This window comes from Ovis canadensis, chromosome 12 (genome assembly GCF_042477335.2).
Source record: "Ovis canadensis isolate MfBH-ARS-UI-01 breed Bighorn chromosome 12, ARS-UI_OviCan_v2, whole genome shotgun sequence".
NCBI classification, from domain to species: domain Eukaryota; kingdom Metazoa; phylum Chordata; class Mammalia; order Artiodactyla; family Bovidae; genus Ovis; species Ovis canadensis.
This window is the reverse complement of record NC_091256.1, coordinates 91,805,281-91,832,595: the sequence shown is the minus strand read 5'-3', so window position 1 is coordinate 91,832,595 and position 27,315 is coordinate 91,805,281. Positions and strand designations below refer to the sequence as shown.

Sequence of the window (27,315 nt, the reverse complement as noted above, 5' to 3'; positions counted from 1 at the left end):
TCCCCTGGAGAAGGAAATGGCAACCCACTCCAGTACTCTTGCCCAGAAAAGTCCATGGATGGAGGAGCCTGGTGGGCTACAGTCCATGGGGTTGCAAAGGGTCAGACACGACTGAGCGAGCTCACTTACTCTGCCTCAATGAGCAATAATTTCTCAGGTTAGAACACACACACTTTGGCAACTGATGACACTCCCTTACTCCTGATGACTTATCTCTTTCACTTGTCTCCTTTCAGCAGTTCAGAGACTAGAACACACAATTGAAGAGAATATTGCCAGGGTGATGGATTTCATTCTTCTGGGTTTTTTCAGTCCAGAGAGAGATGGAAGCCCTTTTCTTTCTTCTCATTTTAGTGGTATATTCTCTAACTCTGGTGGGAAACATTGGCCTGATTTCCTAACCGGGTTGGATCCTCACCGTCACACACCCACGTACCTTTTTCTCAGTAGTCTGGCCTTTGTAGACTTCTGCTACTCCTCATCAGTAGCCCCAGAGTCCCTGGAGACCCTCCTGACCAAGCACAGGTCCATATCTCTCTGTGCATGTGTGCACAGCTGGGCTTTTTCCTGAACTTCTTGGCTTTGGAGACGTTCCTTCTCGCAGTAATGGCTCATGGCCGCTATGTGGGCATCTGCAATCCTCTTCTCCATATGGTGATCACGTCTCGAAAGGTGTGCACGCAGCTGGTAGCGGGCCCTCACTCACACAGCTTTTCTGTCGCTTCCTCCACACAGTTGCTACTTTTAGATTGATCTACTGTGGCCCCATGTTATTAACCACTTCTACTGTGATGATGTCCCTTTGATGGCCCTTGCCTGCTCAGACACCAGCCTCAAAGAGATCTTGATTTTTATCTTTGCTGGATTCCACATAATCAGCTCTTTGACCACGGTCCTTGTTTCTTACCTATACGTTGTGGCTGCCATCCTGAGAATCCAGTCTGCAGAAGGGAGGCGCCAAGCATTCTCATCCTGCGGTTCCCGTCTGACTGCTGCCACCGTGCTCGACGGGACTCTGATCTTCATGTATCTGCAGCCCAGATCAAACCACTCCCTTGACACAGACAAAGTGGCCTCTGTCTTCTACACAATAGTCATTCCTATGTTGAATCCCATGATCTGCAGCCTGAGGAACCAAGAGGTAAAAAAATGCCTTGAGGAAAGCCTTTGGAAAATGTTATTTCCTGTCTCTAATAAACACTAAGATGTATCTTGTAACACTGACTGTCTTGGAACCATGCCACAGGCAGATACGTTGTGTTTATTATCTTTGATCGGTTAATTTTTATATGAACAAAATGACTGCACGTGTGCTCTGCTTTTCATATGATCTACAAGTGAGATAAATGGATTAAAAGGTTATAAGGCACGTTTTTAACAAACTGCTACTATTTGCATCTGTGACACTTGATAGTTTTGACCGGGATAGTTTCTAGTTAACTGATACTAAGATTTCGCCACTGCTTTCAAAACTGTTCCTGTTTTATACATTGTGGAGACAGAAAAGGGAGGTGGTGGATTTCTTGCGTCCCCACGCCGCTCCTGCAGTAGCTGCTCCTCAGCTGCACCCTGTCCGCTAAAAGTCATTCCTCTCTGCTTCTGGCCCCACTGGGCTCCCTGTCCGTCACTCTCTCTAATCCCATGGTTCTCATGTTCAAGAAGATGTCGTTTTTCGACACGCAGATCTGGAAATCAGGGTTAGCTTTTGGAAAGCCATACTCTCTTTTTCTGTATCAAAACAAAAATGCAGACATACCCCTATATTCCCTCAGCAAAGCTTGAGATCCTTTTATATTTTAGGGATTTGAAGAAATTACAGTGGTTTGACAGGAAGCAGTCGTTTAAAACCAAGTTATAAACGTGGCTGCTGTCAGATGTCAGGAGTATTGTTCTACATCGGGGTGGTGGTAAAGTGATGCAATCTAAGACCCACTTAAACCATCAACTGGAATGTATTTTTTTTTATTCAGAGTCAAATGTTTGGCGTCTACCTCGTGGGCGACACTGTGAGCCGCTCTCATTGGGCGAAACCAGGGCATCCTGAGTGTGCTGGGCAGTCTGCCGTTTGGAAAATGCTGCAAAAAACAATTGCATGCATTACTCAGAAACAGCTTAGCTTATTTTATCCAAGTTATCTTAATAAAGATTTCATTGTTAAATCAGATTTCACATTTATGTGACGACATCAGTACTGCCATGTTAAATTATTTATATTAAACTTTATTTTAATACACACCTCACCTAACCTCAACACCATTATTAAAGCAGCAACAAGGTATTCTAAGTGGATGTAAACTGCACAGATTCTGAAGAGAAGCAACTATCAGGCGGGCAGAACAGGGAAAAGGAGTCCAAAATGGTGGTGGCTAAAAGACAAGGAAGGGAAAAGCCCGTGAAAACAGAACAAAGAAGGTCGGAGGGCCGGAGTGAGGACCTCAGGTAAAACTGAACAGCACTCCTGGCTGGCCCAGCTCACACAGGACAGGCCCAGGGGGCGACAAACATATAAAAAGAAGGGCCACAGCCAGCCCGCTCGCTCTCGCTCTCGCTCTCTCCCGCCCGCGCACTGGGACGCGCTTCTCCTCGTGTCTTTGGATCAACGTGCCCTCACGCCTCGAAGATGGATTTCCCTGCTATCTTCTATATAAAATAGAGCTGTAACACTGAGCTGTAACACTGATTTGTCTAAGAGCTATAACACGGTCCATTCGAGACCTGAGAGCAACAGGAGCGGGGAATGAAGAAGGAATTCACAGGGCCGGGACTCCATCTGAGGCCTGTTCATGCTGATCATGCTCGGCCACCTTTCCGATGGACTCAGCTCTGTGTTTAGCGCCTATGAAAACAGCAACAGAAGGATAAGACCCCCTCCAGACAGAGGAGCCTTGAAGATAATATCTAGGTTACTCATCGCCTAAGAGAAAGCATACAGTATCACCCCTTCCTCCAGACAGGCCATAAATTTTTCTGTATCAATCAGAGTGTAACCTTGGGTTTATTGATTATTGGCTAATTGTTTGACTGTTGAGCACACAGCACGTGAATGATGGGGTTACTGGGATTGTATTTTCCTTGGTTTATGTAAGTCTCAAGGAATTTGGAGTGGTGGGTTCAGACACATACACATAGGGTATAAAAGATTTTCACAAATGCTGGTCGGGGTCCTTGGCTGAGAGGAGACTCCGCCTTGGGCCCGCCGGTGTGATAAACTGCACTCCACTATCTGCACTGTCCTTCTGAGGGAGTTTGTTTCCCGGAACGTGTGGCTACAACATAATAAATTTCTCTTTTCTTGCCTGGCTGCCTGGTTTGCTCTCTTTTTCTCTGTAATCACCTTACAGCAACAAAATTCAGAATTCATTTTAAAAACTAAGTTAATTCAACTACAAACAAAAGGCATGGTAACCAGCAAATGATGGTGGAGAAGAGGGTAAGGGGATATTCATCACTTAAAATACAGGAACAAGTCATTATTTCCTTAGTACATGAATAATTTCTAGAGTGAAGAAGAAAATTTGAATAGTCCAAAAGGGAAGCCAGGAAAAGGTATGACAATTCACCCAAAGAGGAAATATGGTGAGTCTAAACAACAAATTTAAAAAGTAAAATCAAAATAAGATACCAATGGCACAAATGAAACACTTTAATGACATTCTGAGGTGGGCTGTGACAAAAAAAAAACAACTTCATACACTGGTTATGAGGGTGTAAATTAATACAACTTCTATGACCAAGTGAATGAAGTCACTCAGTGGTGTCTGCCTCTTTGCGACCCTGTGGACTGTAGCCTGCCGGACTCATCCATCCACAGGACTTCCAGGCAAGGACACTGGAGTGGCTGCCATTTCTTTCTCCAGGGGATCTTCCCCACTCAGGGGTCAAATCTGCATCTCCTGTATCTCTTGCCCTGCAAGCAGATTCTTTACCCACTGGGAAAATTCAGCTTCTATGGATTTTACGAATAACTCAGAAATTTAAAATGGGATATCCTTTAGCTCCAATAAATCCCCTTCTACAAACTCATCTCACAAGTGCAGTTCTTATGCTCTAAGAAAAAGACGTCTGTTCACTTAGCACTGTTCATCTCAGCAAGACATTCTACACAGCCTACAGATCGATCAGCAGCGCTATGGCTAATTTATGTTCCAGCCACACAACGGAAAACTGTAAAGCAATTCCAAAGAACAAGCTAAATCTACGTACAGTCGCGTGTTAAGATCCTTTGACGTATTTGGTGAAAAATGTAATCTGCACACACACTCTATTTTTCTTTCTTTCCTTTTTTGCTCAGTCCTGTCTGATTCTTTGCCACCCCGTGGACTATACAGTCCATAGAATTCTCCAGGCCAGAATACTGGAGTGGATAGCCTTTCCCTTCTTCAGGGGGTCTTCCCAACCCAGGGACAGAACCCAGGTCTTGCATACACAGATAGTGCAACCAAATTTATGAAAGTGGACCTCCCTAGTGGCTCAGACGGCAAGAGCATCTGCCGACAATGAGAGAGACCCGGGTTCGATCCCTGGGTCAGGACGATCCCCTGGAGAAGGAAATGGCACTCCACTCCAGTGCCATTGCCTGGAAAATCCCATGGACAGAGGAGCCTGGTGGGCTACAGTCCACGGGGTTGCAAAGAGTCAGACACGACTGAGCGGCTTCACTTTCACTTTCACTGTGGGCTCTTCTAGCCCCACTTTTCATTTTATTCATCTACTTCTAACTTTTTACCAGAGACCATTATGTCTGTAAAGAATAAAAATAACTGAATGAGCTGCACCAGGTTCGCCAAAGCCTTACCTGAGAACCATGCTTCTGGATGGTCAGAAAATCTGCGCCTCTGATGCATGGGTGTGTGAGTGAGTGTGCGAGTGTGTGTGTGTGTGTGTGTCTGTGTATGCGTGTGTCCCTGAACAAGTCAAATTCTCCCAGTCAATTCTGAGTCATGTAACCACTCATTTCATTTGCCTTTAAGAAATGTGTCTTATATTAACTAAATCCTGAGAGAATGGGTGCCAGGGACAAATCTGGGGCTAGTTAGAGCATGGCATGTGGTCCCATCACTACATGGCAAATAGATGGGGAAACAATGGAAACAGTGAAAGACTTTATTTTGGGGGGCTCCAAAATCACTACAGATGGTGACTGCAGCCATGAAGTTAAAAGACGCTTACTCCTTGGAAGAAAAGTTACGACCAACCCAGACAGCATATTAAAAAGCAGAGACATTATTTTGCCAACAAAGGTCCCTCTAGTCAAAGCTATGGTTTCTCCAGTGGTCATGTATGGATGTGAGAGTTGGACTGTAAAGAAAGCTGAGCACCAAAGAATTGAGGCTTCTGAACTGTGGTGTTGGAGAAGACTCTTGAGACTCCCCTGGACTGCAAGGAGATCCAACCAGTCCATCCTAAAGGAGATCAGTCCTGAATATTCATTGGAAGGACTGATGCTGAAGCTGAACTCCAATACTTTGGCCACCTGATGTGATGAGCTGACTCATTTGACGCTGGGAAAGATTGAAGGCAGGAGGAGAAGGGGACGACACAGGATGAGATGGTTGGACGGCATCACCGATTCAATGGACATGAGTTTGAGTAAGCTCTGGGAGTGGGTGATGGACAGGGAGGCCTGGTGTGCTGTGGTTCATGGGGGTGCACACAGTCGGACGCGACTGAGCGACTGAACTGACCTCAGCGGAACCGCGTGACCGCCGACGCCGCTCAGCACCGGGGCGCGAGCAGCCTGGGGTCAAACAGACGCGCTGGAACTTTAGGAAACCGTTGGCGGGTGGAGAGCGGGCTCGGTACGCAGCTCCTTTCTGATCGGCCGTGCTGAGAACGTGGGCTTTCCTTCCTGGAAATGAGCCTGAATCCCTCGAAGGTTGCGCCCGAGCCGGAGCTGGAGCCCGAGCCGGAGCCCGAGCCGGAGCCGGAGCCGGAGCCCGAGCCGGAGCCGGAGCCGGAGCCGGAGGCAGGACCAGGGGCTGGGCCCGAGGCCCAGGGGCCGGGGCCGGAGGGGGAGAGCGGGCAGCCCGCAGGGCCTGGCCCGGAGCCGGAGCCGCCCTTGGCGGCGGGTCAGGACCGGGAGCCCGAGCGCGGCCGGGCGGCGGGGCCGAGCGCAGAGCCCCCGCCCCCGCCGGCCTCGCGGCCTGAGGCCCTTCGGGCCCCGCGGCCCCGCTGCCGCACCGACTGCCTGGAGGCGCCGCTGTCGCGGGCCTTCCAGCGGCTGGGCCGGAAGGTGGGCGCGCACCCCTGGGTCTTCCTGCTGCTGCCGGTGGCGCTGACGGCCGTCCTGGGCACCGGCCTGATGTACCTGCCCCGCGACGGGGATGAAGACCTGGAGGAGCAGTACACGCCGATCGGGAGCCCTGCCAAGGCCGAGCGGCGCTTCGTGCAGGGCCATTTCACCGCCAACGACTCCCTCGTCTTCTCCGTCTCCAGGAAGAGCACCGACGTCCCTTATGCCTCCCTCCTCGTGGTCTCCGACACAGAGACCCTGCTGGAGCCGGACATCCTAGAGGAAATCAGCAAGGTGGACGACGCCGTGCAGGCTCTGACTGTGACCCAGGACAACGGAACCCAGATCCCCTACAGCGAGGTGTGCACCAAGAACCAGGGCGCCTGTGTCCCCCCCAACCCACTCTTGTTCGCCTGGAAGAGGAACAAGGGCCTCAACCTGACAGCCATCACCTTCCCCATCTACAGCCCAGCGGGTCAGATCGTCTCCCTGGCCAACATCCTGGGAGGAACTGTCTTGGGGCCGAGCCAGTCACTCCTCCAGGCCAAAGCCATGCGGCTGCAGTACTACCTGGAGACAGATGAAGGAGAGGAAAATGAACGTAGCAAGGCGTGGATGATCCATTTCCTAACGAAGTTTGGCAGCTTTGAAAAGAGCCTGGCCTTGAAGAAGATCCAGGTGCCTAGCGGCTGGGGTTTATGGGAGGCCAGGAGAAGGTGGGAGGGATAAGAGGAGCTGTCCCAAAGGCCGCAGCAGCAGCACTCCCAGATTGCCAGATAGAGCCCTTGACTGGAAGCTAGGTGTGCTCTGCTTTATTCGATCCATAACCCAGCTTTCTTAAAACAGCACACTGAAGAAAGCCACAGCAGATTGTGGAAAAGAGTGGATGTGTGTCTCACTGGTTCCCTTTGCTGTACGCATGAAGCTAACACAGCATTGTAACTCAACTACACGACAGTAATTTTTCTAATAAAGTAAAAAGAGGACTTAAAAAAAGAAGAATGCCACAGATCTTAAACCCCTGGTAACATTCTGGTTGAAAGCGCAGGTGGCACGTTCTCAGGGCAGGCCTGTTCAGTGAATGACGTGAATGACGTTCTCAGGGCAGGCCTGTTCAGTGAATGACGTGAATGACGTGAATGACGTGAATGACGTGAATGGCGTTCTCAGGGCAGGCCTGTTCAGTGAATGACGTGAATGACGTGAATGGCGTTCTCAGGGCAGGCCTGTTCAGTGAATGACGTGAATGATGTGAATGACGTGAATGACGTGAATGGCATTCTCAGGGCAGGCCTGCTCAGTGCACACGCTGATCTTCAGGGTTGGTTTGGTTTATCTGCTCAAATTTCTCTGCAATTCTTACTTTCAGTTTGAGCCTTTGCTGTTTCTGGGAGCCCCCTAAACGTTGGAGTTCATTGGAATCAAAAAGCAAAACTTTAAACAAAAGTTCCATGATGTTTTTGAGAAAGATGAGCATTTTAAAAGTAAATTATAGCATAGTGCCAGGCACATATTAGCTGTTCAGTAATTTTGGGGCTGGCAAACCTTATACTGTGAATAAAACTGGTGAAAATGAGAAGACATCTTCTGGGAAAAGCCTTTTAATACCCAGGCCTGTCTGAAATGATGTTTGTACAATTAAAATAGTAAAAGATAATGACTGAATAGAAGTTTAGAAAAAGTTATAATGTCTGTAGTTATTAATGTTTTCACAGTTTTATATAAGATTCAGATTTTGTGTATTAAGAAGTTTTAAACTTTAGATTTTTTGAAAGACACTTTGAAAAGCATGCCAGAAGCAAATCTTTGTGGCAAGAAGCAAATCTTTATTACTTTCTTTATTCTAAAATCATAATCCATATATTTTGATTTTTCACTGGATTTTAATGCTTGAATTAATACGTTGTCGTGTTCTGATGTCATGTGTGACTCACATGCAGTGTCAGGGCTGAGCACCATTTACCTGAATGTGTTTCTGTGGTAGGTTGTCTACTTCTCATCACTTTCCAGGAAACTGGAGTTTGAGGCAACTTCCAGGATGGTGGTCCCCTTGTTTCACCTGGCCTACCTCCTAATCATATTATTTGCAATTGTATCATGCTACAGGTAAAACAATTTTACTAGTTTTTTTAAACTCTAAAAAATGTTTTATTGTAATAATGTATATAATGTGGAGAAGGCGATGGCACCCCACTCCAGTACTCTTGCCTGGAAAATCCCATGGACAGAGGAGCCTGGTGGGCTGCAGTCCATGGGGTCGCTAAGAGTCAGACACGACTGAGCGACTTCACTTACACTTTTCACTTTCATGCATTGGAGAAGGAAATGGCACCCCACTCCAGTGTTCTTGCCTGGAGAATCCCAGGGACAGGGGAGCCTGGTGGGCTGCCGTCTATGGGGTCGCACAGAGTCAGACACGACTTTAGCAGCAGCATTGCATTTATAACATAAAATGTGTCATTTCGAAAACCATTTCTGAGTGTGCAGATCAGTGGGATTAATCACACTATCAGTGTTGTGCAGCCGTCACAGCTATCCGTTTATGAGTATTTTCTGTCGCCCCAAACAAACACTGCAACCATTAAGTAATAACTCCCCGCTGTCTTCCCCAAGTCTTGGCTAATTTTTAATCTAGTTTCTGTTTCCATGATTTTGCCTGTTCTAGAGATTTCGTATAAGTGAAATCATACGGTATCTGTCCTTTTGTGGCTGACTTATCTCACTGACCGTGTTTTCAACACTTATCCGTGCTGTAGCATGAGCTCCTCTCCGTGGCTGAATGATACTCCATTCTATGTATAGACCACGATTGTTCATCTGCCTACCTGTTGATGGCGCTGGAATATTCTTACCTTCGGACACCAGTGAATGATGCTGCAGTGGACCATGGGGCCCGAATCTCTGTCTAAGCTCTTGTTTCCAGTTCTTTTCAGTACATCCCTAGGAGTGGCATTAGTGGGTTGTTTGATAATTCACTGGTTAGCTTTTTGAAGGACCACCAAACGATTTTTCACAGAGACTACACCATTTCTATCCCACCAATAGTGTGTCGGTTTCCCAGTTTCTCTACACCCTAACCATGACTGTCTTCTTAATGTGGTTATTGGTTATTGGTATGTCTTCTTTGGAGCTCCCCAGGTGGCGCCGTGGTAAAGAACCTGCCTGCCGGTGCAGGAAATGCAAGAGACTTGGTTTCGACCCCTGTGTTGGGAAGATGCCCTGGAGAAGGAAATGGTAACCCACTCTGGTATTCTTGCCTGGAAGATTTCATGAACAGAAGAGCTTGGTGGCTAGGGGTCACAAGGAGTCAGACAGCTGAGCTACTGAGCACACAGGCATATCCTCTATGGAGAAATGTCTATTCGAGTCCTTTGCCCTTTTTTTGGCTGTGCCCCAAGGCTTGGAAGAATCTTATTTCCCTGACTGGAGGCTGAACTTGGGCCCAGGTCCTTGGCAGTGAAAGTTTGGAGTTGTGACCACTGGACTGCCAGGGAGTTCCCACCTTTGTTCATTTTTAGTGAAGCTATTTGTCCTTTTGTTGTTGAATTCTGTTGTTGTTGAGAATATGTTTTGGATAGTAAATCCTTATCAAGTTCTATAATTTGCAAATATCTTCTCTCACTCTGTGGATTTTCCCTCCGCTTTCTTGATAATGCCCTTCAACGTACAAAGGCTTCAGTGCAGATGAAACCCAGCTTGTTTGTTCTCATCGCTTCTGCTCGTGCTCTCGGTGTCGCATCTAAGCTCCCACTGACAAGCGAGGGCGTGTGCGGCTGCTCTCCGTTTCCTTCTAGAGTTTCATGGTTCTGGCTGCGATGTTTGTGATCATAGTCGTATGTGATGTGAAGTAGGGGTCCAACTTCATTCTTGTCACTATGGAAATCCAGTCATCCAGGTGCCATTGTTGAAAAGACTGCTCTTTCCCAGTTGATTGGATTTGGCATCCTTGTCAAAAATCAATGGGCTATAGATAAATGGATTTATTTTTAGATGCTCAGTTCTACTCCATTGGTCTATATGTCTGTCCATATACTAGTACGACTTTGATTTAAATACTGTAGCTATATAAGTTTTGAAATCTGGAAATCTCAGTTGTCCATTTATTTTTTTCTTTTTAAGGTTATTCTGGAATATCCAGGACTCCTTGTAATTCCGTATGAATTTGAGTATTGACCTATACATTTCTGAATAAAAGCTGTTGGGATTTTGATAGAGATTGTGTTTAATGTGTAGATCACCTTAGGCGAGACTGTCATTTTGACAATATTAAGTCTTCCCCGCCATGGACTGTGAAAGTCTTTCCATTAATTCAGGTCTTTTTTAGTTTCTTTCACCGATGTTTTGTAGTTTTCCGTGTACCAGACTTTCACCTCTTTGGTTAAATGCATCCCTAAGTGTTTCATTGCTCTAAACGCTAAATGAGGTCACTTTCTCAATCTCTTTTGGGGACTGGTCGCTGCACAGGGACAGGAGCAACTGAGTGCTGTGTGTTGGTGTTGCATCTTGCAGCTTTCCTGAATTTCTCTACTGACTTTAGTAGCTTCCTTTGGATTCATTGGCGTTTTCATATGTAGGATCATATGATCTGTGAAAAGAGAGTTACAGTTCTTCCTTTCCAGTTTGAATTCCTTTAATTTCAAAGTCCTGTCTAATCGCTCTGGCAAACACCTCTAGTGCATCTTTGAATATCACTGATGAAAGTGGCTCCTTATCTTGTTCCTGATCTTGGAGGGAAAGCTTTCTTTTTTTCACCGTTGAGTATAACATTAGCTTGCAGTTTTCATAATTGCCTTTATAATTTTGAGGCACTTTCCTTCCATTCCTTGTTTTCGAGAGTTTTTATCATGAAAAGACATTGGGTTTTGTCAAGTGCCTTTTCTGTGCCTTTTGAGAGATTCAGATGGCTTTTTACCCTTTGTTCTGTTACTGTGCTGTATTACATTGATGCTCTTGTGTTGAACCACGCTTCCATTCCTGGGGTAAATCCCATATGGTCATGATGTATACTTCTTTTAATATGCTTATTGGATTGTGTTTGCTAGAATTTTGTTGAGGATTTTTTTATCTATATTAATAAGAGTTATTATTTGTAGCTTCCTTAAATTAGAGATACCAAGGGAACATTTCATGCAAAGATGGGCTTGATAAAGGACAGAAATGGTATGGACCTAACAGAAGCAGAAGATATTAAGAAGAGGTGGCAAGAATACATGGAAGAACTGTAAAAAAAAAGATCTTCACGACCCAGATAATCATGATGATGTGATCACTAATCTAGAGCCAGACATCTTGGAAAGTGAAGTCAAGTGGGCCTTAGAAAGCATCACTACGAACAAAGCTAGTGGAGGTGATGGAATTTCAGTGGAGCTATGTCAAATCCTGAAAGATGATGCTGTGAAAGTGCTGCACTCAATATGCCAGCAAATTTCGAAAACTCAGCAGTGGCCACAGGACTGGAAAAGGTCAGTTTTCATTCCAATTCCAAAGAAAAGCAATGCCAAAGAATGATCAAACTACCACACAATTGCACTCATCTCACATGCTAGTAAAGTAATGCTCAAAATTCTCCAAGCCAGGCTTCAGCAATATGTGAACCATGAACTCCCTGATGTTCAAGCTGGTTTTAGAAAAGGCAGAGGAACCAGAGATCAAATTGCCAACATCCGCTGGATCATGGAAAAAGCAAGAGAGTTCCAGAAAAACATCTCCTTCTGCTTTATTGACTATGCCAAAGCCTTTGACTGTGTGGATCATAAGAAAGTGTGGAAAATTCTGAAAGAGATGGGAATACCAGACCACCTTACCTGCCTCTTGAGAAATCTGTATGCAGGTCAGGAAGCAACCGTTAGAACTGGACATGGAACAACAGACTGGTTCCAAATAGGAAAAGGAGTATGTCAAGGCTGTATATTGTCACCCTGCTTATTTAACTTATATGCAGAGTACATCATGAGAAACACTGGACTGGAAGAAACACAAGCTGGAATCAAGATTGCCAGGAGAAATATCAATAACCTCGGATATGCAGATGACACCACCCTTATGGCAGAAATTGAAGAGGAGCTAAAAAGCCTCTTGATGAAAGTGAAAGAGGAGAGACTGAAAAAGTTGGCTTAAAGCTCAACATTCAGAAAACAAAGATCATGGCATCTGGTCCCATCACTTCATGGGAAATAGATGGGGAAACAGTGGAAACAGAGTCAGACTTTATTTTGGGGGGCTCCAAAATCACCACAGATGGTGATTGCAGCCATGAAATTAAAAGACGCTTACTCCTTGGAAGAAGAGTTATGACCAACCTAGATAGCATATTCAAAACCAGAGACATTACTTTGCTGACTAAAGGTCCATCTAGTCAAGGCTATGGTTTTTCCTGTGGTTATGTATGGATATGAGAGTTGGATTCTGAAGAAGGCTGAGCACCAAAGAATTGATGCTTTTGAACTGTGGCGTTGGAGAAGACTCTTGAGAGTCCCTTGGACTGCAAGGAGATCCAACCAGTCCATTCTAAAGGAGATCAGCCCTGGGATTTCTTTGGAAGGAATGATGCTAAAGCTGAAACTCCAGTACTTTGGCCACCTCATGGGAAGAGTTGACTCATTGGAAAAGAGTTTGATGCTGGGAGGGATTAGGGGCAGGAGGAGAAGGGGGCGACAGAGGATGAGATGGCTGGATGGCATCATGGACTCGATGGACGTGAGTCTGAGTGAACTCCGGGAGATGGTGATGAACAGGGAGGCCTGGAGTGCTGCGATTCATGGGGTCGCAAAGAGTCGGACACGACTGAGCGACTGAACTGAACGGAACTGTGGTACCTTAGTGTGACATTGAGATCAGTTAATCATGGCCTCATCAAAAGAGGAAGTGTTTCCTTCCTTTCAGTTTTTTGGAAGGGTTTGAAAAGGATTGGTGTTAATTCTTCTTTACATATTTGATTAAATGCACTAGTGAAGCCATCAAGCCTGGACTTTATTTTGCAGGTGAGGTGCGGTTCTTGACTATGCATCAGTCCTTTTACGTGTTCTGTGGAGAGTTTCATCTTGAGTCAGCTGAGGTCTTTGTGTATTTCTGGGAATTTGTGTATTTTATCTAGGTTATCCAGTTTCTTGGCATGGGTTGCTTATAGTAATGTCTTAAATCCTTTCTGTTTCCGTAAATACAGTAGTGAACTCCCCATTTTCATGTCTCATTTAGTTATTTGTATTTTTTCCCCTTTATCACTCTAAATAAATGTCTTTCCATTTTGTTGATTTTTTTTTTTTATAACCAACTTTTGGCTTTGCTAGTTTTCTCTGCTGCTGCTGCTAAGTCACTTCAGTCGTGTCCGACTCTGTGCGACCCCATAGATGGCAGCCCACCAGGCTCCCCCGTCCCTGGGATTCTCCAGGCAAGAACACTGGAGTGGGTTGCCATTTCCTTCTCCAATGTATTTACCATGTTCTTATTTTACCCCTCCTGTTAGCTCCGTGTTGGGTCTTCTCCTCTTTTTCTGGCTCCACAAGGGTCTAAATCCACAAAGTGGTTTGAGGTCTTGTCTCTGTTTTTAATGCAGCATAAGCTTGCCTCTGGGCACCGGTGCCACTACACCTCGTAAGTTTTATGGTATTTTGTATGTTTTCATTTTCCTTATAGACTGTCTGCCTAGATGTTTTACCCATTATTGAGAGGGAGGTATTGAGCTTTCCAGCTATTGCTGTGGAGCTCCGTGCTTCTCTCCACAACACTCTTAGTGTTCGCTTCATACGTCTTGGGTCGCTGTTATGAGGGCCATTCGTGTTCATAGTTGTTACATCTTCTTGACTAACTGGCCCGTTTGTGAATATGTGAGTCCTCCGTCTCAAAACTTCTAACAGCTTTTGGGGCAGTCTACTGTGTCTGTTATCAGTGCGGGCGCCCCCGTCCCCTTTGGTTGCTATTCACATGGAGAATCTAGTTCAGGCCTCTTACCAATCTATTTATGTCTTTGGATCTAAAGTGAATCCCTTATAAATAGCATATAGTTGAATCATGCTGTTTTATCCATTCTGACAATATCTGCTTTTTGATTGGAAAGTTTAATCTGTTTAGATTTAAAATAATTGCTGACAAGGAAGGACTCACTTCTGTTGTCTGGGTATTTAATGTTCTGTGGATGTTAGAGCTATTATCCTTCCTTTCATCCATTTATACCTTTTTTTTTTTTTTTTTTTTTGCCAAACCCAGACCCTGGCAGTGGAAGCGCTGAGGTGTCCTAGCCGTTGCGCCGCCAGGGACCTCCTGCCTCACGCCGTCTTTAATGTGTGGCTAGTGAGCTGTTTCGATTGGTCACTTTGCTGCCAGCGATTCCCAAGTCAGCCTGAGCACTGGAATCACATGAAGAAATGTTTAGACACATGGATTCTGCAACTTCCCTACAAACTGTAGATCAGAGTCTGCAGAGCTGTGTGTCCGGACTGCAGGAGTCTAAAGTTCTGAGACTCTCCTAAGTCACTCTGATACACTGCTTAACCAAAGCCCTTCCTGGAGACCAGAAAGCCTGTGAGTGTGCTCACCGGTGCTCTGCACTCACAGCTTCTGTTGCCTGTTGGACACTGAAATAAGGATCATTTAGACAGCCAACACAGCAACTAGCCGAGGTCAAGCCACTCTAGCCAATAATGTGCTCCACTCCCTCCACCCTCTGAAAAGTGCATGCCTATAGTCCGGAAACCAGAAAGAGGAGACAGGGCTGAGCGTGTCATATGTAGCTTTTATCCTGTTGGCCTTTCTGATTTCAAGGTTCATTTGTGTTATTTTTATCTTAAACTCTTGTAAACCAGTATTGTTGCTTGAAGAAAGTATTGTGTGTATGTGTTAGTCACTTAATCGTGTCTGACTCTTTGTGACCCCAGGGTCTGTACCCACCAGGCCTCCCTGTCCATGGGATTCTCCAGGCAAGAATACTGGAGTGGCTTGCCATTTCCTTCTCCAGGAGATCTTCCTGACTCCGGGATTGAACCCAGATCTCCTGCATTGCAGGCAAATTCTTTGCCATCTGAGCTCTAGAGAAGTCCACAAGAAAGTATTGGTTGTAATCAAATCTTGTTTTGTAATCAAAACAAAATGCTTTTGTTTTGGTGCGTGTATCTATGTTGATTTGGGGCCCTGAGTTTAACAGATAGCACCAGCAGTTTGAGAAAAAGTGAAATACAGGCACACATAGTTGTTTTAATAGGAAAGTTTGGTTATTTTAATGTGGCCTTGCATGAATAAGGTCTTCAGTTATACTCTTGCTTTTTGGGAATCAGCAGCTCCATTTCCATAGTTGACTTTCCTAGCCTTCAAACCAAACTGTTTCTCTCTCCTACTAAACGTTTCTAGAGGCAGCTACCAGTCATTTGTTTTGACGCAGTTGGCGATGAAGTAGAACAGAAACCTAGAGATTGTCGTCAGTACTTTAAAAGGTTAAGTTGTGGTTGTTGGGGAGTTAAAGTGTTAAATCCAGTCTTTTTAAAATGCTGCATCTATATCCCCATTTTTGTTGGTCCAACCAAGAAATAGACATAAGTTGTGTTATTCAAAATGGAGTATATATTACTTTTGTGTGTGTGTGTGCAATTAGTAACCACTTTTCTTGGAGAAAGCAATAGCAACCCACTCCAATACTCTTGCCTGGAGAATCCCATGGACGGAGGAGCCTCGTGGGCTGCCGTCTATGGGGTCGCACAGAGTCGGACACGACTGACACGGCTTAGCAGCAGCAGCGGCCACTTTTCTGGGGCTTCCCTGGTGGCTCAGTGGTAAAGAATCTGCCTGCAATGCAAGAGACTCAGGAAACATAGGTTTGATCCCTGGGTGGGGAAGATCCCCTAGAGGGAAGGCATGGTGACCTACTCCGCTGTTCCTGCCTGGAGACTCCCGTGGACAGAGGAGCCTAGTGGGCTACAGTCCACAGGGCCACAAGCAGTCAGACACAACTGAATTGACTGAGCACACACACACACACACACACAGCCTCTTTCCCAGAGCACACTTCTTTAGCAGAGGAGAACGTGAAAACTTTCAGAAGGAGGCTTTCCTAGAGCACACTTCTTTAGCAGAGAAGAACATGAAAAACTTTCAGAAGGAGGCTTTCATTCTTGCTGTTAGCCACAATATACATTGAACCAGCTCTGACGTACAGGAGGTATTTGGGGTTGTGTTTATGGCTAATGGGAGTCGTAAGTGGGTGAGAAGATACCTCGACGTGGGCACGTTCATACTGCTTGCTTCTACTCACACGCCTGTGGAGATCAGAATGGAATTACCTATTTGCAATGTTTTAGCATCTTTTTGCAGTTCTGAAAGGCCAGTTGGTGGATTCATGCTTGGCTCACTGCATAAGAATCAACCAGTATAGTTTGGTAAAAGTACAGATTCCCAACTTTTCTGTCCCCACCCCACCCCCCACCCCTCACGGCCCTTTGTTTTTGTTCAGTTGGTCGGGGCTAGTGTCTGGAAATTAAAGTTCTCTAGCAGACAGCTATGGGGATTATTGTCCAAGAGGGCTCTGAAGAGGTGTCTGAGTCAAGAATGTTACCAATTGCTGGACTTTCAGTATGGAAGCTACCACTCAAGTTCCATGACTTTTCCCTCCAAACTTACAGGTGTGACTGTGTACAGAACAAAATGTGGGTCGCGGTCTTCGGAGTCGTCTCCACCGGCCTGGCCGTGGTGAGCAGCTTCGGCCTGATGTTGTACGTCGGGGTGCCCTTTGTGCTCATAGTCGCGAATTCCCCGTTTCTTATCCTCGGTGAGTAAAACGAAGCGCGAGGCTGCACATTGCGCATGTGGGGGTGCGGGGTGGGAAAGGAAGGGCGCTGCGTTAGATCAGGCAGAACAGTTATATGCAGGTGACTCTACAGACCCAAAATGAGGGATCAGGAGAGAAAGAAAACGCAGTGGAATTATATGCCTTTAGAGTTGGAAAAATCTGGTACCCCAAATGGAGACACACCGACCAGGGACACGAACAGGCATTTCACACACACACACACACACACACACACACGCACACACACAGAATCCAAAATGCTGATCATTGAAAATGTAAGAAAGAAATATTTGACCTTGTGTAATCACATCAAGGGATGCAAGTTAAACCAAAAGTGAGATACTTTGTCTTCTTATTAGATTAATGAACATTACAGCAAGATTGAAGGTTTGGGGACGGTTGTATGCAAGTGAACTCTCTCATATTCTGCTGAGGGAGATTTGTAAATTGGTGCACTTTTAAGATGTAACTTTGCAACAAATCGAAAGACTTAAATTTTTTAATGGAGTCCCTTTGACCTGCCAACTCCACTTCTGGGAGTTTGTCCTAGTCATTGGATGGGTTTTCACAAAATGAATGAGCATGTTCGTTTTAGTGTGATTTAGAACAGGGAAAAAGAGAAACAAACTATTCAGTCTTTCAAAAGAGGCAGATATAAAGTGTTAAATGAAAAATGCTGGTTATGAGACAAGATGTTTAAAACAGAGAGATATACAAATGTGCATATATATTTGTATAGAGCAAATTCGGATAGATAATACTTAAAATATTAGCAAGGATTATCCTTGACAGGTGGAATTACAGTTGTTTAAAGGTTTTCTTTGTATTTGCCTGTACTTTCAGGATTTATTTTACAATAAGTATAAGAAGGCAGATATCTTTCTATTTTGGGTGGTAAGCAACTTGGAAGAATTAATAATTGGTTTCCTAGGGGAGATAGGGGAGGAACTGTGCACTGGATGTGTGCCTTCCTAGCACACACTCACGCTTACACACTCAGTGTCCCCACAGCCATAAGCAGCTGATGTGTAGACAACTGATTTCATATCAACGCCTTCATATTATCTGTATATACATAGACAGGTGAGTGTAGGGCTGCATGTGGTGGGGAGGGGAGCTGTGATTTCAGTAGCTCAAGAAATGTGTGAGGACAGTTTCTGAACCAAGTTCCATAAATAATACAGCCGGTTTTTAAATACCTGTTCCATATCAGTGAGTTTATTTGTGGGCTTAGTACTTTGGATTCTTGCCCTTCATCCAGCTGAATGCAAGCGAACTCCAGAAAGCTGGCTGTGGGGGCGTGTCGGGATGCAGTTTGTGACGGACTGCACAAGCCTGCGTCGCTGCAGGCCTCCTGCCAGACCAAACACGCAGCATCCGAGTTAGAGGCAAAGTGCAGTTCCCAGGGCCTTCCCGTGTAGTCTGTGAAGATCTTCCAGGGTTGGTATTAAACTCAATCAGCATTCAGTTCCGAGTATTGATTTTGTGTCAATACACACAGAAACAGGTGTATAGGAGTGAAAGCGGTAGGAAGCTTGAGGGCAGTGAAGTTCATCTGCGACGTGCTTAGGCGGCCTGGTAATCCCCCTTCTCCTCTGCAGTCCTCTCCTAAACTTCTGCGACCTCTTCAGAGTCCTCAAATGCGCTCCTGGCCTCTTTATTCCAGATCAGTCCGGAGACGTCACTGTGAGAGAGGCTGGTTACTTTAGCATTCACTTACCATGTCAAGGATCCTTACGGTTTGCTCTGCTGCATAGTTCTGATCTCAAGAGTGCCTGCATTTTACTGACATAACGCCTTAACCTGGGCGAGTGAAGTTTGAATGACAGCGTCTGGGTGTCAGAACCAGACTAACGGAAACTACATGTGTATGTATCTGTGTGTGTGTGTGTGTGTGTGTGTACAAACTATGGGGTGCCTTTAAAATCAGACCACATTGACAGCTAGATGCTGAGTGGAGAGCAGATAAATCCAGCTCATGTTTTAAACAACGGGATGCTAACTCAGTATTAGTGCCTTAGAGTAAAATGGTTTATGAGAGAAAATGGTCCCTCGAATGTTCTGATGGAACCAGGGATGCGTGGCTAACACTGCTTCGCCTAACACGCAGGCAGCCGGGTTTCCTGACTCTTCACGAAGCGCCTGAATGGTGGCCAGGAGTAGAGTGCACTGTGCTGTGTGTGCAGAGCGCAGTTATTGCAGAGCAAGGGGTGAAGAGTCGTGCTGTGGACTCAGAGGCAACCAGAGAAGGCGTCAGAGAAAGCAGGATCCAAACACAGACTCCGCAGGATCAAGGAGACCTTGAGAGACGGGCAGAGAAAGCGGTTTGAGCTGGTCTGGTTAATATTTAGTGGATGTTAAAAAGTACGAAGACTCTGTTTCTTTCTCTAACAGGTGTTGGGGTCGATGACATGTTCATCATGATTTCTGCCTGGCAGAAGACCAGCCTCACGGACAGCGTAAGCGAGCGGATGTCTGATGCCTACTCCCAAGTGGCAGTGTCCATTACGATCACCACCCTCACCAACGTCCTGGCCTTCTACACAGGAGTCATGTCCTCCTTCCGGTCCGTGCAGTACTTCTGCATCTACACGGGGACGACCCTGCTCTTCTGCTACTTCTACAGCATCACCTGCTTCGGGGCATGCATGGCCCTGGACGGGAAGAGAGAAGGGGTCTGTCTGCGCTGGCTGGAGAAGCCAGGAACGCCTGGCCAAAAATGTTCCTCGTTTAAAAAGTCCTGCTGCCTCCCAGGTAGTTCCCTCCAGGATGGATGGAAAGCCAACATCCACCCAATGAATCTGTTCTTTAGAGACTATTTTGGTCCTTTGCTCACAAGCACCAAGTCCAAGGTTTTTGTGGTGCTCCTGTACGTTTCGTACATCGTAACTAGTATATATGGGTGTTTCCGAGTGGAGGAGGGGTTAGACCTCCGAAACTTGGCAAGTGACGACTCCTACATCACACCGTATTTTAATGTAGAAGAAGAACATTTTTCTACTTATGGCCCCAGGGTTATGGTAATCGTTACTGAGGTTCTTGACTACTGGGATAAAGATGCGAGGCAAAGACTGGAGAAATGTCTGGCGGACTTTGAAAACAGTGAGTATGTAGATGAGAACCTGACAGAGTTTTGGTTACGAGAATATGTAAATTACATGGAAAACCTCCGTCAGGATGTAAATGATAAGACCGTGTTTCTAAGCACTATTCCCACTTTCTTAATGGAATTTCCACTCTTTGCATATGATATTAATATAACATCATCACAGGAGATCGTTTGTTCCCGGGCCTTCATTCAAAGCATGGGCATTTCTTCTTCAACCAACAAGAAGCTGATGTTACTCCAGTTCCGAGGCATGGCTGAGAAGTGTGCCGTGCCCCTAATGGTGTACAACCCGGCATTCATATATTTTGACCAGTTTTCTGCAATAGTAGAAAACACTGTTCGGAATGTGGTGGTTGCGTCAGCAGCTATGTTCATCGTTTCCTTATTGCTAATTCCTCATCCCCTGTGCTCTTTGTGGGTAACTTTTGCTATTGCTTCTGTGATTGTGGGCGTCACGGGGTTTATGGCCTTCTGGAAGGTCAACCTTGACTCCATATCCATGATTAACCTTGTCATCTGTATAGGGTTTTCTTTTGACTTTGCTGCTCACATTTCCTATGCATTTGTCTCCAGTTCAGAGCCCTCAGCAAACCACAAAGCCATTGAGGCGCTGTACCTGTTAGGGTACCCTGTGTTACAAAGTGCGGTTTCAACAATAATAGGGGTGTGTGTCCTGTCGGCAGCTAAAGCGTACATCTTCAGGACGTTTTTCAAGATTATGTTTCTTGTGATGGTATTTGGAGCTGCTCATGGTCTAATTTTTATCCCAGTATTCTTAACCTTTTTTTGAAAGTTACTTTGAATTGGTCAGTCAGTCGGTTCAGTCACTCAGTCGTGTCCGACTCTTTGCAACCCCATGAATCGCAGCACTCCAGGCCTCCCTGTTCATCACCAACTCCCGGAGTTCACTCAGACTCACGTCCATCGAGTCCGTGATGCCATCCAGCCATCTCATCCTCTGTTGTCCCCTTCTCCTCCTGCCCCCAATCCCTCCCAGCATCAGAGTCTTTTCCAATGAGTCAACTCTTCACATGAGGTGGCCAAAGTACTGGAGCTTCAGCTTTAGCATCATTCCTTCCAAAGAAATCCCAGGGCTGATCTCCTTCAGAATGGACTGGTTGGACCTCCTTGCAGTCCAAGGGACTCTCAAGAGTCTTCTCTGACAACACAGTTCAAAAGCATCCATTCTTCGGTGCTCAGCCTTCTTCAGAGTCCAACTCTCACATCCATACATGACCACTGGAAAAATCATAGCCTTTGAATAGCCACTAACAAATCAAAGACCAATTATAGAATTCCTGATTGGCCCAATCCAATCTGATGAAAATGCACTATTAAGAATAGTCAATAAACTAAAAACAAAGGCATGTTTCCTTGGCTTGTAAATACTGTATTAAAATGTTATTTAAGATATCCTGAGAAAAATTAATGTCTTGCATTAAAATATTTTTCCTAAATTAAGAAGTGTTTTCATCTTCATTATAGTCTACACAATCAAGCATAACTTTCCAATTATTTGTCCTTTCATTTCATCATTAGTAGTTTATGCCTAGAATTCAGATATTTTATGTATCATACTCTAAAATGAAATATTATTCTCATTGTACTTCTCATATGCATTATTGTGTAAAGTGTAACTATTATTTATTCTCCTAGTCTGGGGTTTTTCTATTCATTCTCTTAATGGTGTATTTTGATGAACAGAAGTGTTTAAAGTCTTGGAATCAAATTTATCTCTTTTTTTATGGTTAGTATTTTCTGAGAAATCTTTGCCTAATCCAAGATTACAAAAAATCATCTATATTTTCTTCTCAAAGCGACTAGTTTAATATTTACATTCTATATTATATCACATATGAATCACAGACCTCTGTTTGTGGGGAGCATGGGCAGAGGCTCCTTTTCTTCCCATTACAGCTATCCAGTTTCCCAGCATCTTCAGTGAGAAGACTGTCCTTTCACCAGAAGGACTAACTTGGCACCTCTGTCAGAGAACCAAGTGACAGTTGATGTGTGGCTCTATTATCTGTTTCTCTGTAATGAAATGGATACCACACTGTATCAATCATATTGAAGCTTCACATTAATCATGGAAATTGGCTAAGTTACCAGCACTTTCCCTCTTTCCTGAATTATTTCGGCTGTTATAGGCTCTTTGCATTTAGATACTAATTTTAGAATCACTTGTCCTTGTATCAAAAAACATAAAAAGGTTTCTGGGATCATAATTGGGTCATGGTAAGTCTTTTGGGGAAAACAGATATATTAGCAATATGAAATCCTCCAATCTGTGAACACGGTTTGTCTCTTACCTATTATCTTATTTCATGTGTTCCAGAAGTATCTTATAGATACACATGGATTCACTTTCTAGACATATTAATTTTTTAGCACTGTAAATACTTTGAACCGTTTTTTCATTTTTTTTCACTAGTACATAAAAATACAATTGGTGTCGGTATACCTACCTTATTATGTGTGATCTTTTTAGGTTCACTTATTCATGTGGATTTTTGTAGTTTTTCAGTATTTTTTAATCTATGCAGTTATGTCAGGATCACATAAAGACCATTTTATTTCTCCCTACATAAACTCTATCTCTTACTTACCTTATTGCACAGGCTTAAAACACCCAGGAAAATCTAGGAAAGCACAGTGGCCTCATTGCCTTGCTGTCAGCTTCCTAAGGAATGCAATCAGTATTTCATCAGGTATAATGACGGCCTGGAAGCCTTTCATCGCCATCTTCTCTCAGATTATGGACGCCCCTTTCTACTTCTAGTTTTCTGGCATGTTTTAACAGGAATGGGTACTAAATTTTGTCAAATTTCTGTCTGTCAATTGAGATTATCGTGTCTATTTTTCTATTTTAGTCTGTGGAATGTGACAACTCACACTGAGTGACTCTTTCAATTCGACTTACATGGAACCCTTTTATACTGACCCTGCACCCCTAGAATAACATGGAGCCGTTTCATACTGACCCTGCACCCCTAGACTAACATGGAACCATTTTATGCTGACCCTGCACCCCTAACCCTAACTCACGTCTGGTCACAGCAGGTCACTGTCTTCGTAGATTGCTGCTTTTGTTGGTGTTTTGTCGGTGATGTTTTCAAATCGACTTGCATGGAATCATTTCATACCCACCCTGCACCCCTAGACTGACTCGCGCTTGGTCACGGCAGGACACTGTCTTCATAGAGTCTGTGGAGTGTGACAACTCACACTGAGTGACTCTCAAATTGACTTACATGGAGCCGTTTCATCCCGACCCTGCACCCCTAGAATAACATGGAACCATTTTATTCTGACCCTGCACCCCTGGACTGCCTCGCGCTTGGTCACGGCAGGTCACTGTCTTCGTAGGCTGCTGCTTTCGGTGGTGTTTTGTCGGTGGTGTCTGTCCCTGTGCTCAGGAGGCGTGTTGGTCTACAATCCCTTTCCTGTAATGCCTCTCAGGCCGTGGTGTCAGGGTCATACGACCCTCAGGAAACAAGCCGATAAATACTCTTCCTCTTCCGTCTTCTGAAATGTGTGATGAATGGTTGACATCATGTTTTCATTTCTTATCAAATGTTCGGTAGAATTCACTAGTGAAGTCTTTGGGTGTGGAGTTTTTCTGAGAAGGGCTTTTATTTCAGATTCACTTTCTTTAACAAATTGAAGGCCATTAAAATTTATTTTTCTTCCTGGGTCAATTTTGGTATGTTTGTTTTGTAAGGAATTTGCCATTTGTCCAATTGGTTAAAAATTTCCTTCTAGCTACTATTTTAACTGTATCCACAAAAAAATTTTTATGAGAGATGTTCATTATCATTCACTCCAAAATAAGCTCCTATTTCCCTTGTGATTTCCTCTTTGACCATGAATTAAACAGTACCTTTATTTTCTCTCCATTTTTGAAGAATGGTTTAAGCGGACGCAGGTTTCCAAGCCGAGAAGGCGCTTTTCTCCCAGCACTTTAAGGGCGCCGTTGCGTCGTCTGCCTGAGGCGGCGCTGCTGGGCTCGGTCTCCACTTTCTCATTGAGCTTCTCTATGGAATATGCCTTTTCCCTCTATATTCATTTAATATTTTTTATTACTGCTTTTCAGCAATTTGAGTATGATGAGATTATATGTGTGTGTGTTTTTTTTCTATTCAATCTTCTTAGATATCTTTAAGCACTCAGGGCCTGTGGCTTGATATTTTCCATCATGTTTGGAAACACTTTAGCCTTTATTTCTTCAAATGTTTTCCTGCCACGTTGTCTCTCCCCTTTCCTTCGGTGACTTTAATTATAAATATGTTCCCATTATTTTCAGTTGTCATAAAATGATAATAGTCCCCAAGATTGCATTTTATCATTAATAAGTTGAAATTTATTGACACTTCCAAAAAACTCTTCTCTGTAGCCCATATTTTGTTGAAAAAATTAACTCTTTCTACATATGTTGAGATTCCTGGTAAACTCAGGAAAATTCTAAGTGAAAGTACATAATTATGCTTTTGTGTATGGAAATGTTTAAATATTTCAGTCCAAATATTTTCATCATATCATTTTATTCCATTAAGACTCATCCTTAGATGAATATTTTATAACACAGAGCTCCTCAACAGGATAGTCTCCATTTCTGATTGTCTTAAACACTTTGCCAAACAAAACAGAGGTGTCACAAAATAATAGGGCTTTTCAGCTTCATTCTGTTCATTACAGAATGTAAACTTACCCTCAAATGGAAGCTCTTTCAAAAATTGTTCTCACAAGTTATGAAATTTCAAACCACAGTCATGGAAGCTCAGTTGGGTCACTGCACTCCTCTTATTTGATTTTGCCATTTTCGTCCCTCACTTCTGCAGTGACGAGTTCAATTACTTCCTGTTTATATTCCATGTTTCCAGGAATTCCATTTTGCTAAAGTCTTCAATACTTTGTGATTCTATGGTGTTCCCTTCACCAAACATTTTGATTATTCATACTGATTTTGACCAAATTGCAACAAAAAAGAGTAGAGGACTCTATTCAGAAACCAGTCAGTTTTACAAACTAGCTCAATAACTTTGCAGGGCAACAGCTTGATTTTCAAAGCAGTTCCATGAAGAATCAAGCATTTGCACACTCTGTCTGATACTGGGCAGCTAAGAGAAACAACTGTATACTATCAGGCCTGAATATTTTTAATTCAGTCTCAACCTAATTGCCAAATATTTGTTGTTCAGTCACTTTGGGTGTTTTATTAGCTCGTCTCCTCCTTCTTCGTGTATTCCTCCAGATGTGATCTTGGGTTATCCGTTCACATTCACAGATGAAGCCCATCTCCCTTAATAGAGGTCACTGATAAACTCCCTGCACAACCGTGAGTTCTGTCTCCAGCAGCCAGAACTGGTTCCTGCTGTCATCCCGGCATACCACCTACCTTAAGTTTGCACTGGACGCCTTACTTTAAATGAAGTCGTCTTATTAAGAGATGAGTTAAAATGAGCCAGGACTGGTTTCATACACCACTGCTATTTATGTTCAGAGTTTTCCACGGTCCAGTCAGGTGATGCAGCTGACACGCGTGCACGAAATAGAATCTCCACTTTAAGGTGCAGTTACCACCCCCCTTCCCGGCCCTTCACACACAGTATGGAGCTACCATGTCCTGCTCAGTGACCGTGGCAGAGTGCTCACTGAGTACAGCCAAGTGTGCTCAGACACCCCCCTTCCCGGCCCTTTACACACAGTATGGAGCTACCATGTTCTGCTCAGTGACCGTGGCAGAGTGCTCACTGAGTACAGCCAAGTGTGCTCAGACACCCCCCTTCCCGGCCCTTTACACGCAGTATGGAGCTACCATGTCCTGCTCAGTGACCGCGGGCAGAGTGCTCACTGAGTACAATGAAGTGTGCTCAGACACCCCCCTTCCCGGCCCTTTACACACAGTATGGAGCTAACATGTCCTGCTCAGTGACCGCGGGCAGAGTGCTCACTGAGTACAATGAAGTGTGCTCAGACACCCCCCTTCCCGGCCCTTTACACACAGTATGGAGCTAACATGTCCTTCTCAGTGACCGCGGGCAGAGGGCTCACTGAATACAGCCAAGTGTGCTCAGACACAAGTGCTGAGGGGCAGTCAGCTCCTGTCTGGATTCCGTGTTACTGAAGCCACACTGGCCACTTTAATAAATAATCCCCAACCTTTATGGCTCATCACAACGAGAGTCTGATTCTCACTCGTGTACCAGTCACTGTTGGTGTTCCCTCCTGGTCAGTGAGTGGCTGTCTTGACCCCTGTAAGTCAGGGACTCAGGGTCCTGCCAGCTTCTGGCGTCGCATCCAAACGGCATCTTCTGTTGCCGGTGTCCAGATGGTGATGGGACAGAAACCTTCTTAACGTCTCGGCCTACAGGTGACACACGCCACCCCCATGTACATTTTGTAGTGACTGCTGGACACATGGCCACACGTGTAAGTCAAAGGATTTAGAAAATGCAGTCCTTGATTGGGCAGCCATATTTCCATTAAATTCCATATTATGGAAAGGGGGCACAATTTTTGTTTGAAGCAAGCATTCGATATTATTGATTCTTAACCTCTTTACATTACTCTAAGTTTCCAGATGGATCAATATTTAAGTGTAAAAAGTTAGATAATTATAATCTCAGAAAGAAAAAGATCTGTCTGCTATGACACAAAGTCCTGAATCCATGAGAAAAAAAAAAATTAGTTGATTCAATCACAAACTTAAGCCATAGCAACTAGGAAAAAGAGGTTAGACAAGGGAGCCCTCAACATACAGGAAAAAGTCAAGAAGAAAATTGTAACTGTCCAAAAAAGGAAACCAATAAAAGATGTAGGACTGTAGTTTCTACATCCCAAAGAGACATTTGGTTAGTCTAAGCAACAAGTTAAAAGAATTAAATCAGAATAAGATGCTGATGGTGTGAAGTGCTTTAGTGGCTTTCTGAGACAGGCTGTGGCAAAACAGAACACCATGCACTATTTTCGAGGGTGGAAATTGATGCCACCGCTATCGATCTTAACTTTCAGTAGTTCTGAAAATTTTAATGAGGATATCCTTTGACATACTAAGTCCCTTTCTAAAAAAACACTCACAAATACAGTTCTTATGCTCTAAGTAAAGACATTCATTCACTTGGCACTGTTTGTATCAGCAACACACTGACCAACCACAGATCTGTCAATAGTTGCTCAGTTGCTGAGTCGTGTCTGACTCTT

At 44.5% G+C, this 27,315-nt stretch overlaps 1 protein-coding gene across 1 annotated transcript; it reads left to right on the top strand.

Moving 5' to 3' along the window:
* Positions 1–5,854: 5,854 nt before the first annotated feature.
* Positions 5,855–20,902, top strand: LOC138415864 (patched domain-containing protein 3-like). The gene is made up of 4 exons (XM_069544401.1): positions 5,855–6,910; positions 8,217–8,338; positions 16,837–16,982; positions 19,398–20,902. The coding sequence occupies exons 1-4, from the start codon at positions 5,855–5,857 to the stop codon at positions 20,900–20,902; spliced, it is 2,829 nt and encodes a 942-aa protein (XP_069400502.1).
* The last annotated feature ends 6,413 nt before the right edge of the window (positions 20,903–27,315 follow it).

Bases quoted from the DNA above. Each gene is read 5' to 3' on its own strand.
- LOC138415864 (XM_069544401.1), top strand. From the start codon at position 5,855: ATGAGCCTGAATCCCTCGAAGGTTGCGCCCGAGCCGGAGCTGGAGCCC. The intron at 6,911-8,216 runs GTGCCTAGCGGC...TTTCTGTGGTAG, and splicing joins TGGCCTTGAAGAAGATCCAG to GTTGTCTACTTCTCATCACT. The intron at 16,983-19,397 runs GTGAGTAAAACG...TTTCTCTAACAG, and splicing joins TTCCCCGTTTCTTATCCTCG to GTGTTGGGGTCGATGACATG.